Genomic DNA, 13,651 nt, shown 5'->3' with positions numbered 1-13,651 from the left:
TCTGAGGCTTTGGAAACTCAGCGACTGCTCGAAGTTTTGCAGGATCGGGTAGAAAGCCGTGCTTGGACACAACGTTGCCTAAAATGGTAAGCTCTCGCGCGGCGAAGCGGCATTTCTTGAGGTTGAGTTGAAAGCCAGCGTTCGTTAGACAGGTCAAAACTTGTCTGAGGCGGAGCAGGTGAGGAGGGAAATCAGGCAAGAAAACCACGACATCGTCGAGGTAACACAAACATATAGACCACTTGAGGCCACGCAGGGTGTTGTCCATGAGTCGTTCAAAGGTGGCAGGGGCGTTACAAAGCCCGAAAGGCATCACCTTAAATTCATATAAGCCGTCAGGCATAATGAATGCGGTTTTCTGGCGATCTGCCGCAGCCATTGGGACCTGCCAGTACCCTGAACGCAAGTCAAGGGACGAGAAGAATTCTGCTCCCTGAAGACTGTCGAGGGCGTCGTCGATGCGTGGCAAAGGATAGACGTCATTGCGCGTTACCTTATTTAACCGACGGTAGTCGACGCAAAAGCGAATAGACCCATCCTTCTTGCGAATCAGAATGACAGGAGATGCCCAGGGACTGTGTGAAGGTTGAATAAGATCACAGTGCAGCATATCTTCGACTTGGGTGGTAATGACACGACGCTCTTCGGCAGAGACGCGGTACGGTCGTTGACGTAACGGCTGGTGTGAACCGGTGTCAATGTAGTGCTGCACTTCCGACGTGCGGCCCAGGTAAGGTTGTGAAACATCGAATGAGCTTCTAAATTTGTGCAGGAGATCAAGAAGGTCGGCGTGTTCGGCAAGTGTTAGGGTATCGGCGATGGCATTCGATAACGCACCACTGGACGATTCCTCAAACGCGGAAATCGAAGATGGTTGGCCGGAGTCGAAATCAAAAGCGTCTCCGGGGACGTCAACCAAAGACGAAGAGTCGAGGAGTTCCACGAAGCCAAGGCATTCACCAACGAGCAACGTAATAGGCACGCAGAGGGGATTGTGAAAGTATATATTGCTGCAGCCGCCAGCCATGTTAAGCGTTGCAAAGGGTAGTGGGAGAGATTTACGGCTCATGAAGACGTCGGGCGGTGTGAAGAGGACCGTTGCATCAGCGACGGCATCGCAAGAGACGGGTACGAGGGTGAAGGAGCCAGGTGGAATATCTGTGTCCTCGGGCACGGTAAGTTTAGAAGGGCGGTCACAATCTTCGTCCAAGGTTGCGTCACAAGGGGAAAATTCAACTTCGGCGCGTGCGCAGTCAATCACGGCTTTATGACAGGATAAGAAGTCCCATCCGAGGATGACGTCATGTGAGCAGGTGGGAAGAACACTACATTCGACGATGTAAACAATGCCGTGAATAAGCACACATACAGTACAGGCTGCGTACGGAGTGACGTGCTGCACGCTTGCCGTACAAAGCGACAGTCCAGAAAGCAGCGTGGTCACCTTGCGCAGCGAACGGCACAGTTTGGCGGCTATCACAGAAACGGCTGCGCCGGTATCCACAAGAGCGAATGCAGGAACACCTTCTACACAAATTTCGACCACGTTAGCAGGAGACGCGCGAGGACTTAGACAGTTCGAATGGGGCGCAGTTCTTGCCTCTTGAACTGCGACATTCAGTTTTCCTGGTCAAGTGGTGCGGGTCGCCGACGCATTGGGGAGAGTGAGCGTCGGCGAGGGGATGGCGAGCGATGCGAAGGAAATTCTGGGATGTCAGCATGAGCGTACGGTTGGGGGAAGGAGCGGCGTATTGGAGAAATGACTGGCTGCTGTACTGGAGGGGCCGAGAGGCGTCGCCGAACGCTTGAGGACGACGGCGGCAATATCGGGCGACGTGTCCGGGAGTGCAGCAAGAATAACAGATGGGACGATTGTCAGGTGTCCTCCAAGGATTAGCTCGCGGTGCGGTCCAAGATGCAGCATGGGCTTCCGGTGGCACCGGTTGGGATTGGGTCGCGAACGACGCCGGTGGAGGCCTGCGTACTGCCTGCGCGTACGTAATAGGCGTGGCCACAGGCAGGACTGGCTGCGCATAGGTGAGAGGCATGGAGACAGGCTGCACTGCCAGCACAGAGTTGAGATTCGTGGCTGCAGGCGGCTGATGGTGTGCGGAAGGGACAACTTGAGCGACCTCTTCGGAAATGGGGGTGCGGAGCGTGTTTGGAAGACGGGAGGTGGGCTCCTGAGTCAAGGGGACTAAAGAAAGTTGACGGGCAACTTCCTCCCGCACGAAGTCCTTGACCCGCTGAAAGAATGAGGATGGGTCGTACATGTTGTCAAGGCTCGCCAACAAGTCCTTGCTTCCCAGAGCACGCCGAGTCGAAGCGCGTTGCTTCCTTAGCTCATCGTAACTTTGGTACAGGCTGACGACTTCAGACACAGTGCGCGGATTCCTGGCTAGGAGCATCTGGAATGCGCCGTCATCGATGCCCTTCAGTATATGGTGAATTCGCTCAGCTTCGGGCATTGCGGCGTTGACTCGTTTACAAAGGTCCACGACGTCTTCAATGTAGCTCGTGAACGTTTCTGCCGTTTGCTGTGCTCGGGCATGCAAGCGTTGTTCGGCACGCAGCTTGCGAACAGCGGGTCGGCCGAACACTTCCGTAAAGGTTGTCTTGAAGACTGACCATGTGGGTACGTCAATTTCGTGGTTGTGAAACCAGAGTTGGGCAACACCAGCCAGATAAAAGATGACGTGGGTTAACTTGGCTGGATCATCCCACTTGTTGTCTGCGCTCACGCGTTCATATGACGCAAACCAGTCTTCGACGTCTTCGTCGTCTGCACTGCTGAAGATCTTGGGGTCCCATTGTCGTGGAACGCCGGTGCAGGTGACGTACTGTGGCGTCGGCGCCGTTTGGGATGAGCTGTCGGTCATGGCGGACGGTAGCGTTCTTGATCGCAGCTCCAGGGTTTCAAGCTCCAGGGTTTGAGTCCCAGCACCTCCACCAATTGAGAAGAGGTTTATTGGCGGCTCCTAATGCAAAGGCACAGCGACTGGGAACGGCGAGGCAGCCCGAAGCACTGTCCAAAAAGGACGCCAGCAATCAACAGCGCGAGCCGAAACCGAGCCGCACGTTGGTGATGTGGCTGTTGGTGATGCGGCTGTGCCGCGAGGCGCGTCTTCTTCTTCACACAATATACAAGGAGCGGTGTTTTTAGTAAATCGCTTTTGTAAGATAAATGTTCATGTCGGGCATTTATGGGCAAGGCACAGAGCAAAGATCACTGTGCCAGCCCAGTAACGGTATACTGTGCTGGCAAGGTCGCTTTCACCAAAGAAGGCCATCTACGACAACTCCAGAGGAAGTGGTTTGCTGCACGAAGCCTGCAGTGGGGTGCTCTGAAGGTGTGTGTTGCAGGCCAAGTTTACTGTGAATCTAGGCACGGTTTGCCCTCGATGCCAGGCCAGGGAAGAGACCATCAAGCATGTTGTCCTTAGATGTCCTGGCTTGCGTCCCGCTATACCCCGTACCCGGGGTCCCACAACAGATGATTGCAGTGATACGCCCGCAATAACGCTCGACTTCCATGGCACCGGGGAACCTCCCCGCTGGGATGCAGTGGAAACTACAAAGTGGCGGCTAGAACACTGGTGAAGTGATCAAGTGCTGCAGCAGCCATTGTTTGTGAAAAGGGTGAAGGCAGCAGCAGATGTGCCAGCAAAGTTGCATAGCAGAAATTTTAGTTTTTTTTCTTTTTTGCCATTTACTTTATGGCCCGATCCAGCATTGCCTGTCGATCTCCCAATTCAAAGAGATCTGGCTGCAGGCATCATCATCATCATCACCAACCAAATGCTGTTGGACATTGCTGTTGTCTAGTCACATGAAATATTTCAAAAGTATGTTTATATAAAAAAAAAGTGATTGGCCAAAAATACTGCCCCAGGGCCATGATTTTGTAGCTATGCCTTCCACTCAATTATATGGCACTCTTTCATCTACCGTTCTCCGCTGGCGTATCCTATTCATAACGTGGGTGGAGCATTGCTATGACCACTGATGCAGTGGTGTAAGAAATGGCACTGGAAAGAGTCATCGCTACAAAATAGCGGCGCTGAACTTGTTACTTAAGAAAATGCTAAAAACATACCAAACATTCGGCACAGCTGCATCATGAAATGAGTCAACTTCATTAGTTTTCTAGCCATTTATTGTCGACAGAAGAAACTTGTGATGGTTGCCTGCTTGGCAGCATTCTTGTGTAATAAAATTGTTCTCAAGCTGCCCCACACTTGTCGCAAGTTGTTTGTCACCGCCGCTGCACTCAAATTGGTTTCTGAGCAGCCGTAACAAATTTCCTGTCTTGGTTAACATAGCGCGCGTATCCACAAACATAGAAATGCATAGCATAGTGAATAAGCAAACCGTCGACATTCCGCGCACATGTATGCATGCATGTTGCTAAGGGCATGCATACCTACTGCTTGCATACCTTGCATACCTTCTGCTTGCATACCTTGCACTTATCATGCTTCGTCAGGGGTCAGAGCCATGTTCTGCCTGCATTATCAATGAAATTGCAGCCAGCCGCATATGGTGTATGATAAGAGTGGCATAAAATCAAGCGGAATTCACTACAAACTTGCAGTCCTGTCACTTTTTGGTGCTATAGCAGCCGTGCACAAAGTATGGAAACCTTTTGGTAGTGACTTTTTTCCTACATTTTTGCAGTCATGATATCGTGGCATGGGGAGTATGGGGCAAAAGCATTTTGGAATAAGAGGTGAAAAATACATGGAATTGATACCAAGCTAGGAAAAAATTTTGGCTTAACAGATATTTCGAGATATCAGAGTTCAAGTAAACAACTGTTTACTGTATTGATATCCAACATAACTGCACCAGATAGCAACAAACAAAAACAGGCAGTACAAATCACCACGCATAGATCTGCAGAGTCGAGAAAGGCCATTTTCCTTCTACTCAGAGCTACTGACAAGGCACTAACACAGCTAGCACCTACTCTTACAATCAAGCTTCCACAATTTCTCGCGTATCTTTATCCGCACTTCTGTACGACGCGCAACATTCCATGAACAATGGCTCACAACCACAATCATTACAGTGCACTTATAAATGCTCATCCCCAATACCGGTTCTACTTTTTCTTATGCTCCCTAAATCTGTCATTTAGGCATCTCGCATTTTGCACGTTCAGTATGAATGACCATTTTACGGCGAAAAGCTCGAACGAAGTAGTGGACTTCCTTGAGAACAATTCTTGACAAAAGTTGTCTGCCTGCTCCATCAATGTCAAGGACTTGTATTATCCTATGCCTCAACATGTATTATTCTGTGCCTAATATGATGCATTGAAGAACGCATAGATAACTACACCAACTTTGCATTTCAACCTCAAACAGACGTGTCGACCAGCAAGTTCCTAGAGCTTCTGGCATTTTATCGAAGATGAACCTTTGTAGATTGTGATGGGCTCATTTACCTTAAAAAAAAAAAAGAAAAAGAAGGAGCTTGTATTAGGTTGTGCTTGGCGCCTGTCTTGAGTGATCTGCTTGTCACCCACCATGACAGATGTCTAAGACAAACCATGAAGGCATCAGAATTTATTTTTTTTAATTTTAGGTACATGGGCGATTACCTAATGTTGTATGAATTTAACCCAGATAGCACTTGGAGAGTGAATGATGTGGTCGCCTTTTTCCATGAGTGTCTTGACTATCTGGTCTTTACACATGCGCTGTCAAAACGCTATCCAATTATAGATATCAGACTTTTAAGATGCTCCTATCGCATGCTTCGTCGCCTTCAAAGATGGTGAAGCAAACTATCCCAAATCCAATCAAGCAGTTCCAGGAATGCTAATTCACTCTGGAAATTGTGCCCTCCTGTGATGTCCAGGAGCTTTGCGAGGCAAAAAGAGTGTCTGATGAACACAGAGTACCCTAACCACCTGCTTGTCTCAGTGGCAGAAAGTGCTCTTAGAAAGCCAAATAAACCGAGTGGCACATGCGAGCACAATAACGGAAATAGGGAGAAAAAGAAGAAAAAAAATATAGGAAGTGGGCCATAAGGTACAAACGGGTGTGGCATATTCTGCTCCTCAAAAACTCAAGGATTTGTAAGGTCACAGATCTGTTAGTAAAGGCACACCAAAGTTTTGTGAAGAAGCACTATTCTCCTTTTGTCCCCTGTGTACAAGGCATGGTTCATCACATTCTATTCTCATATGGTAAAGTATACATAAGGCAAACAACAAGATGCCTAAATCACAGATTAGGCGAGCATAAGCAAAAGTTATCAATATCAGGATGGACACATGTCAGTGCACTGTGGTAATCATGGTTTTGAACTATTGTTTGAAGTATGTTGTGTGTTGTACAAAAGTGCAGATAAACATATGCTAGAAATTGTGGAAGCTAGCTTGGTCACAGCTACCTTGACTCTGCTGCTCCTCTGCACATGCAGTGATTTGCACTGTCTGTTTCCATTTGTTGCTGTCTGGTGTTGTTATGTCAGATATAAATGTGTCACTTATGAAAATAAAAATCAGTTGAAAGTTAAAACATAAGCTTGTTCTTTCTTGTCTGCATCACTTAATCGCTATGGTCTGAGTAACTAGAACATATTCATATATGGTGTTCCAAGTGGAAAATGGAATAGAATATGGAGAAGTGTGTACATGTGTGTTTTACTAAAAAGAAGAAAATTATACATGTTACTCTATAGGGACTAACATTTTAAGTAAGAACTTCATGCATAAATATTTAGGGGTGCTGTTGTCGGATGATTGTTCTTAGAATGCATATGTAGACCATATGGTTGCTAAAGCAGGTGCAGTGTTGAATCATGTTCAGAGGAATTTAATATATGCACACTGAAACCTTGGAAGCATGGCACATCTAACATGTAATAGACCTATCTTGGAATATTCTTGTACTCATTGGGATCCATCTCATGTATGCCTTATCGATAAAATTGAAAAATTCAGGAACATAGTAGCCAGGTTCGTCTTTGGTATGTATGAAAGGAACTGCAGTTGTACTGGGGTGTAAAAAGTTGAATTGGGAACCATTTTCATGTCATCGAAAAAAAATTGCAGTTAAAATTAAAGTACCAAATATCAATAAATAGATAACAGGAATTGATAGTGATGGTTACTTGAAATTGCCAAATTACACATCTGTGCGTGCTGATTACACATGCAAAATTTGACAATACCAGGCCAGGACAAACCTCTTTGCCAAGTCCCCCCTTTTTTTCCCTCTCTCTCTTCCTTTTTTTCCTTCTTTTTCCTTTGTAAAAACTATCGCTCAGCGAAACCAACTGTCAATTGAGCAAGTGTGCAGTGTAAATGAAAAGGCTTTTCTTTTTTTTCCAAGCTTGTAAGCGCCCTGCTGTAACGCCTTCAGGCAAAGCTGTATCTTAAGAATTTAAGAATAAATTTCCAATCCAGCAAGATAGGTTGTATGAAAATAAGAATAAATGACGTGCCATAAATTGAAACAACAGTTTCTTTTCAACATGGTTTGTATAAAATTGCTGCTTTGCACAATTTATTTATCTGAAAGGCAGTGTGATCATTTGGTTTACTGTTACATATGTACTTCAACATTTGCTTTTTATGCATTTAGCATTTTTATTATACATTCAGCCCTTATTGAAGCCAAGTACTATTACTTCCTCAGAAATTGAAAGTGAAAGAATTGAAAAGTGGCTTTCTGTCTTTGCGATTCTTCTCCTGTGCAACAAGATGTTTTCTTTTTTCCTCCCTCTTAAAGCGACCCTGAAACGATTGTGACGGTTTTCTACAAACATACTGTGTCGTTAGGGTAGGCCTTCATGATCATTAATTGGCAAATTTAAGCCCTCCGCATAAAGCGTGTAATTAATTATAAATTTTTAAAAATGTGCATTGCCGCTGATTACAGCAGCATCGCACGCCTAAGTTTTCAGCGACCCCCTGCCAAATGACGTAGTTGGCCCAATTGACGTTAGTTGGACAAGCTATCTGATTGGCAACCCTGGGTCACGTCATCGATAATTTTTCCAGCTTTATGGTGAACAACTGTTGTTCATAATAGTTGGAATGTTGGTTAATTTGTTTCTATAAAAAGAAAGTAACAGAAAGGGAATACACAACAATTTATCACTATACTCAAGCGATTCCGGCACACAGCAAGTGTCATCAGCTTGTGCTACAACGCCTTCTGTGTTGACACGAGCTGTGCAGTCAGTGTTGATCTCTAGCTTTCTTTTTGCGAGCACCATAGATCGCTGTTGTTATGTTGCGGGCTGCAAATCTAGCGATCGGCGACATGTTTAGCTGCGACATCATGCCCTCTGCAAGGCAACATGTGAGAGAAGTGGCTGTAGCACATCAGGCTATCGGTATCCAGTCAGCACCAGTACCTATGTGTTTGTAGCCATCACTTCATGCCAGAGGATTACTACCACAATAGAGTTTTAGCATGTTCACTATTTGGGCAAAGGCAAGCTCAAGCGGACTTGGCATATTTACTGGATGAGCGGAGGCACAAACATGAATGGCCTGCATGGTGCAGCCACCTGGTGGCACAGAGCTCAACATAAGGAATGGAGAGCTAATATAGCAGTAACTAAGTGCGTTCTACTTTGCAGCTGGCGTAAATATTCAGCAGGAGTGTAATATTTAACACATCTTTTTAAATGTTTAAATTGTTTTACACTTGGTTACAGCAACAGTAGCTCGGTGTTTGGCAGGTTAAGCTCTGCACCACTAGGTGGCTGAACCGTGCAGGCCACTTGCATTTATGCTAAGGCCCCTTGATTACAGCAGTAGTAGTATGGAGGGGCTTTAGTTTATGTCTCCACCCATCCGTGAAAACACTCAGCTCACCTGCGCTTACTGGAATATCATCATCACCATCATCATCATAATAATAATAATCATCATCAGCCTGGTTACGCCCACTGCAGGGCAAAGGCCTCTCCCATACTTCTCCAGCTACCACGGTCATGTACTAATTGTGGCCATGTTGTCCCTGCAAACTTCTTAATCTCATCCGCCCACCTAACTTTCTGCCGCCCCCTGCTACGCTTCCCTTCCTTTGGAATCCAGGCCGTAACCCTTAATGACCATCGGTTATCTTCCCTCCTCATTACATCCTACCCATGCCCAGTTCTTTTTCTTGATTTCAACTAAGATGTCATTAACTCGCGTTTGTTCCCTCACCCAATCTGCTCTTTTCTTATCCCTTAACGTTACACCCATCATTCTTCTTTCCATAGCTTGTTTCGTCGTCCTCAATTTAAGTAGAACCCTTTTTGTAAGCCTCCAGGTTTCTGCCCCGTAGGTGAGTACTGGTAAGACACAGCTATTATACACTTTTCTCCTGAGGGATAATGGCAACCTGCCGTTCATGATCTGAGAATGCCTGCAAAACGCACCCCAGCCCATTCTTATTCTTCTGATTATTTCCGTCTCATGATCCGGATCTGCCGTCACTACCTGCCCTAAGTATATGTATTCCCTTACCACTTCCAGTGCCTCACTACCTACCGGAATATCGGAAAACCCAAAATGCTTGGTGCTGTGACAGAACGCTTGCAACCCACGCTGTAGGGTTGGTAATATGAATGAATGATTGATCAATTAATTGATTAACTATATCCTGCAAAACAATTAATCATCTATGTTCACCTTTCATTTAATTGACTTAATCGATGAGACCTGTTCAATTAATCGTTTTTGAGGGTTTGATAGGAGTGGTGCAAAAATTTTGAAATCCTACTGGCATGGCGGCATACAAGCAGTATAAGCAGTACAAGCAGTGACTGTGCGGCTGTAGTAGAAGGACTGTCCACTGTTTTTCAGAGTGCCAATCAAGTGATGCCGAGCTGAGCGCTTACTGTCTCTTCCCCTCAACTACACACGCTGCCCGAAGCTGGAGGCTTCAAATGGCCTTGCAATTCAAGGCTTACTATAGCAAGCCAGTCGTTGATAGCCGAGTCATTCCCAGTCTACTAAAGCCGGGGTGCAGCACGTACGTCGGTAAAGTCGGCACAGCACACGCTCATGTATGTTGACATAGCGATGGAGTTTATGTAAATTCCAGCAAATCTATAGCGTCCAAGCATCTATTCTCGCATAGTGGTTCTATGGCCATTCAAAGATGTTGGTTTCACGCGAACATTCCAGCCAATTGACATTCCTTCGCTCTGTAGAAAATAGCATGTGGTCTAAAATCCTAAACCAGTAATTTTCTTTGCCCTTGTACATATTTCAATTTCTTCCACATTTCAGCTGGACTTCACATTCACTTTTGTCATTTTTCTTATTTCTTGTTTAACTGTACTGTTCAGGGATTCACTAGTGCCATGTGTCTAATTTAACTCTGCACTAAGTGTCATTTTATAACATAAATTGTTTACGTTTTCAAAGTCGCTAGTGCCAACTATACTTAATCTTTAACAAGTTGAAGGTTACCCTTTGTCAAATGTTTATGCACTTGTGTTTAACTTGGTTCCACCTCGAACATTAACATAGGGTCCTACAAAAATAGATAATTGTGTTTCAACCGTTTATAAAGTACCTTGCAAAAATTTCAATTAAGTAATTATTTAATGAAAAACCCTGCATCGAGAGCAATTAATCGATTAAAGGCTAAAATGATGAATGATTACTTGGTAATCGAACAAAAAATTAATTGACCATCCCTAGCACGCGGCTTGGATCGCTCTAGCAGGAGACCAGGCAGCTAGTGGAGAAGTTGGAGAGGCTTCATGCGCTGGCTCCAAGAAACTGGAAGTAGACACGACATCACATAATGATGCAGAGCCAGTGAAGGCTGAGCTTAAACCAACCCAATCACTTGGTGAACGAGTTGAGAATAAAAAGCAAAAGGGAGGAGGGTAATTTGTAATCATCTGTAGCTTTCTTAATATGAGACATTTCACTTTAATTCTGGCGCTAATGTTTTACTACGCCTCCACAAAATTTGTCGAAACCATTTCAGGGACCCTTTAAGTGTGGCATGTAGGAAGAACTGCCTAGCCCATAAGCGCATTGTTAACCAGTAAAAATATTTTTATATATATAACTTTATTTGCAGCCATTTGGAATGCAGCAGCAGCAGCAGCGGCCTACCTCTGTGTATGGTGCGACCTCCCGACAGCAGCCTGTTGTTTCTAATCATGAGCTGCAACAACCGCCCCCACCCACAAGTGTTCAGCCACAGGCACCACAGCGGTCGCAGCAGATGCAGCCACTGCAGGGCCAGGCTGCTCCCTTTGCCCCTGCACTGTCACCTCAGCAGCCAACAACAGCAGTGAGCAGCATCGAAGGACTCATGGCATCAGCTGCACAACAGCAGCAGCAGCAACAACAGCAACAGAAGCATCAACAGCAGCAGCAACAGCAACAGCAGCAGCAACAACAGCAACCTTCGCCGCCAGCTGCTGCGCTGGGCGAATATGAATTCCTGAGGCAAGCACCGGCAGAACCTATGATTCTAACTGTGGAACAGGCAGCAGCAGCGCCACCGCAGCAGGCACAAGCAATCCTACCAGGATTTGCAGCCCAACAGACTGCACAGGCAAGAACTGGGTCTTGTTTGTGGTGGTTTGTGATGCAATCCACGTTGAGGCAGCAGATTGTTACTGGGAGTTCTCGCTGATCATGGGGTAAAAGTCTAGATTCACAGCTGAGCAGATGACACAGGCGAGAGCTTGGTCATGTTTGGGAAGGCATACCATTCATTCACCTGTCTTAAAATAGACTCAGATCACATTGGGGAAACCTGTCTTACCAATACTGGCAAGGGAAGGATTTGCACATTTGCACATGGCAAAGAATAGAAGAATTGAGTATCAGAATCATTGTAGTATCTAAAAATGCATGTTATGCATGAAAGAAACTGGTAAAGCGCTTCTCAGAAGCTAGTTGCTTATTACTTTTTGTAAGGAAGTACAGTCTCTGGTAAGCTTTGAACGTGAGCCCAGCTGCAATGTTCAGGAGCACAGTTACATGCTTGAGCTGTGGGGTGGTTTATAAAATAACTACATAGTTGTTCAGACTTTGGTGTTGGTGGCCAGACCTGAAATGCAGCTTGTTAGTGGAAGTTCTACTCAATGTGCCAAAGCTGACAGCCATGTCACCTTAAAAAATAATGGCGTATGACAGCATCTCTGTACTTAAAAATGTAGTAATAGTTTGTAAAAAACAGTGCAACAAGACAATTGAGGCTGCTGTCATAAAGAAAGGTTGTACAGCATTTCATCCGTTTGTCTGCTTTGAGCATGTTGCATTTTAACGTGCATTCTTGGGCCTAACATAAGTGGTGCGCATTGTTGGAAATACATTCTGTACGGCTCTGATCAAAAACCTGTCACCTATAATCTTCACAAAGATTTTACGAGAATGTACAGAATCCTACTGTAGTCTGGAGAGTGATGCATACTATGATAGAAAAGCTGAAAGGTCAGCCTGAATCAAGGTTCTCACCTGCCACCCAGCATTGGGGAAGGGCCACTGGAGTAAAAAGAGAGCGTACCAGAAAGGTGTTGATGATAAGGGTGAAGATTATGGTGAATTTTGTCCGGAATTTACCTTGGAAGCTTCCCAACAGTGCTTTGGGAGCTGTTGTGACACTTACTTACAATAACACACAACTATGAACTTTTTTTCCTTCTGACAAATTCTGCTTTTTAATGCAATACAGTTCAACGTCGATATAACAAAGTATGTAAAATTGGCAGTTTGCTTCACTATATGGAAATTTTGTTTTATTGAAATTTGATCTTTTATGCCTATAAGTACGGTTGTCGATTATTTTTCCTTCATGGAACGGGCAACAAGATTTTCTGAAATATCAGGCAATCGAAAAAAGCGGATTTGAGTTAGAAAAAAAAAATCATTTTGTTGAAATTGAGAGTTGGCGGCAAAAGGTATGGTTTCATGTCATGTCAATGATCTCTTCACATTGGTGGTACAAAGTGGAGCCAGTCACGCTATTGCGTTCCCCCCTCCAGCTAGTAGTGTCGCCTGCAGTGGGATGACACTATCATAGAAAGTGCTGGCAGCGGAAACGAGTGCTTCACTTGTCTCTCGCTTCAGTGCATCTGACAGCCATGTGCAGCCGCAGCCATGCTAAGAAAAGAAGCGCGCATGGCTGCCTCGCCCTTTCTACCCCTCTCTGCTCTCGGGCACACTTGATCACCTTGCCACACGTTCCCCTCCTTCCCCTTGCTTGTGCTGGAAGATGGCGCTCATCAAGCCACCATTCTTCTCAGCTCACCCTCTCATGCTCTCACTTGCACCTAAAGCATACAGCATGCAGCTCGCAATAGGATCTTGTTGCACTTGAACTCTATATGCAACATGGCACTGCTACGCTTCGGGGGTCGCTTTCAACCTCACGGTACACGATTTGAGAGGTGCGCTTGGAAAGCAATTGCATGTAATTTGACCAATTGACCATCTGCATCCATGGAAGCTTCCATTTATTGTCTGCATATTCCTTCCGCGATGACAGTGAAATTTCGTTACATTGAAATCATATATAAACACACTTTGTCATATTGAGGTTCAAAATACATGATGTTCTATGGACAAGAAGTTATAAAATGTTAAGTACTTTGTTATACAGTATAGAGAACTTGGTTATAATAAAGTTTGTAATTACAGGTATAACAGTACTAGGCTACG

The 13,651-nt window shown here is 45.3% G+C and overlaps 1 protein-coding gene across 2 annotated transcripts in view; it reads left to right on the top strand.

Moving 5' to 3' along the window:
* Positions 1-13,651, top strand: part of Mondo (MLX interacting protein mondo) — a 110,818-nt gene that overhangs the window by 35,901 nt on the left and 61,266 nt on the right. Inside the window, exon 8 of one of the 2 annotated variants that reach the window (XM_075684529.1) lies at positions 11,058-11,540. The exons of the other annotated variant lie outside the window; for it this stretch is intronic. Coding sequence (XP_075540644.1) covers positions 11,058-11,540 — 483 coding nt within the window. The remainder of the gene's footprint in view (positions 1-11,057; positions 11,541-13,651) is intronic. 2 annotated transcript variants of the gene reach the window in all.

The sequence above is a fragment of the Dermacentor variabilis genome, chromosome 3, assembly GCF_050947875.1.
Source record: "Dermacentor variabilis isolate Ectoservices chromosome 3, ASM5094787v1, whole genome shotgun sequence".
Classification (NCBI taxonomy): domain Eukaryota; kingdom Metazoa; phylum Arthropoda; class Arachnida; order Ixodida; family Ixodidae; genus Dermacentor; species Dermacentor variabilis.
This window is presented reverse-complemented; position numbering and strand designations above follow the sequence as displayed.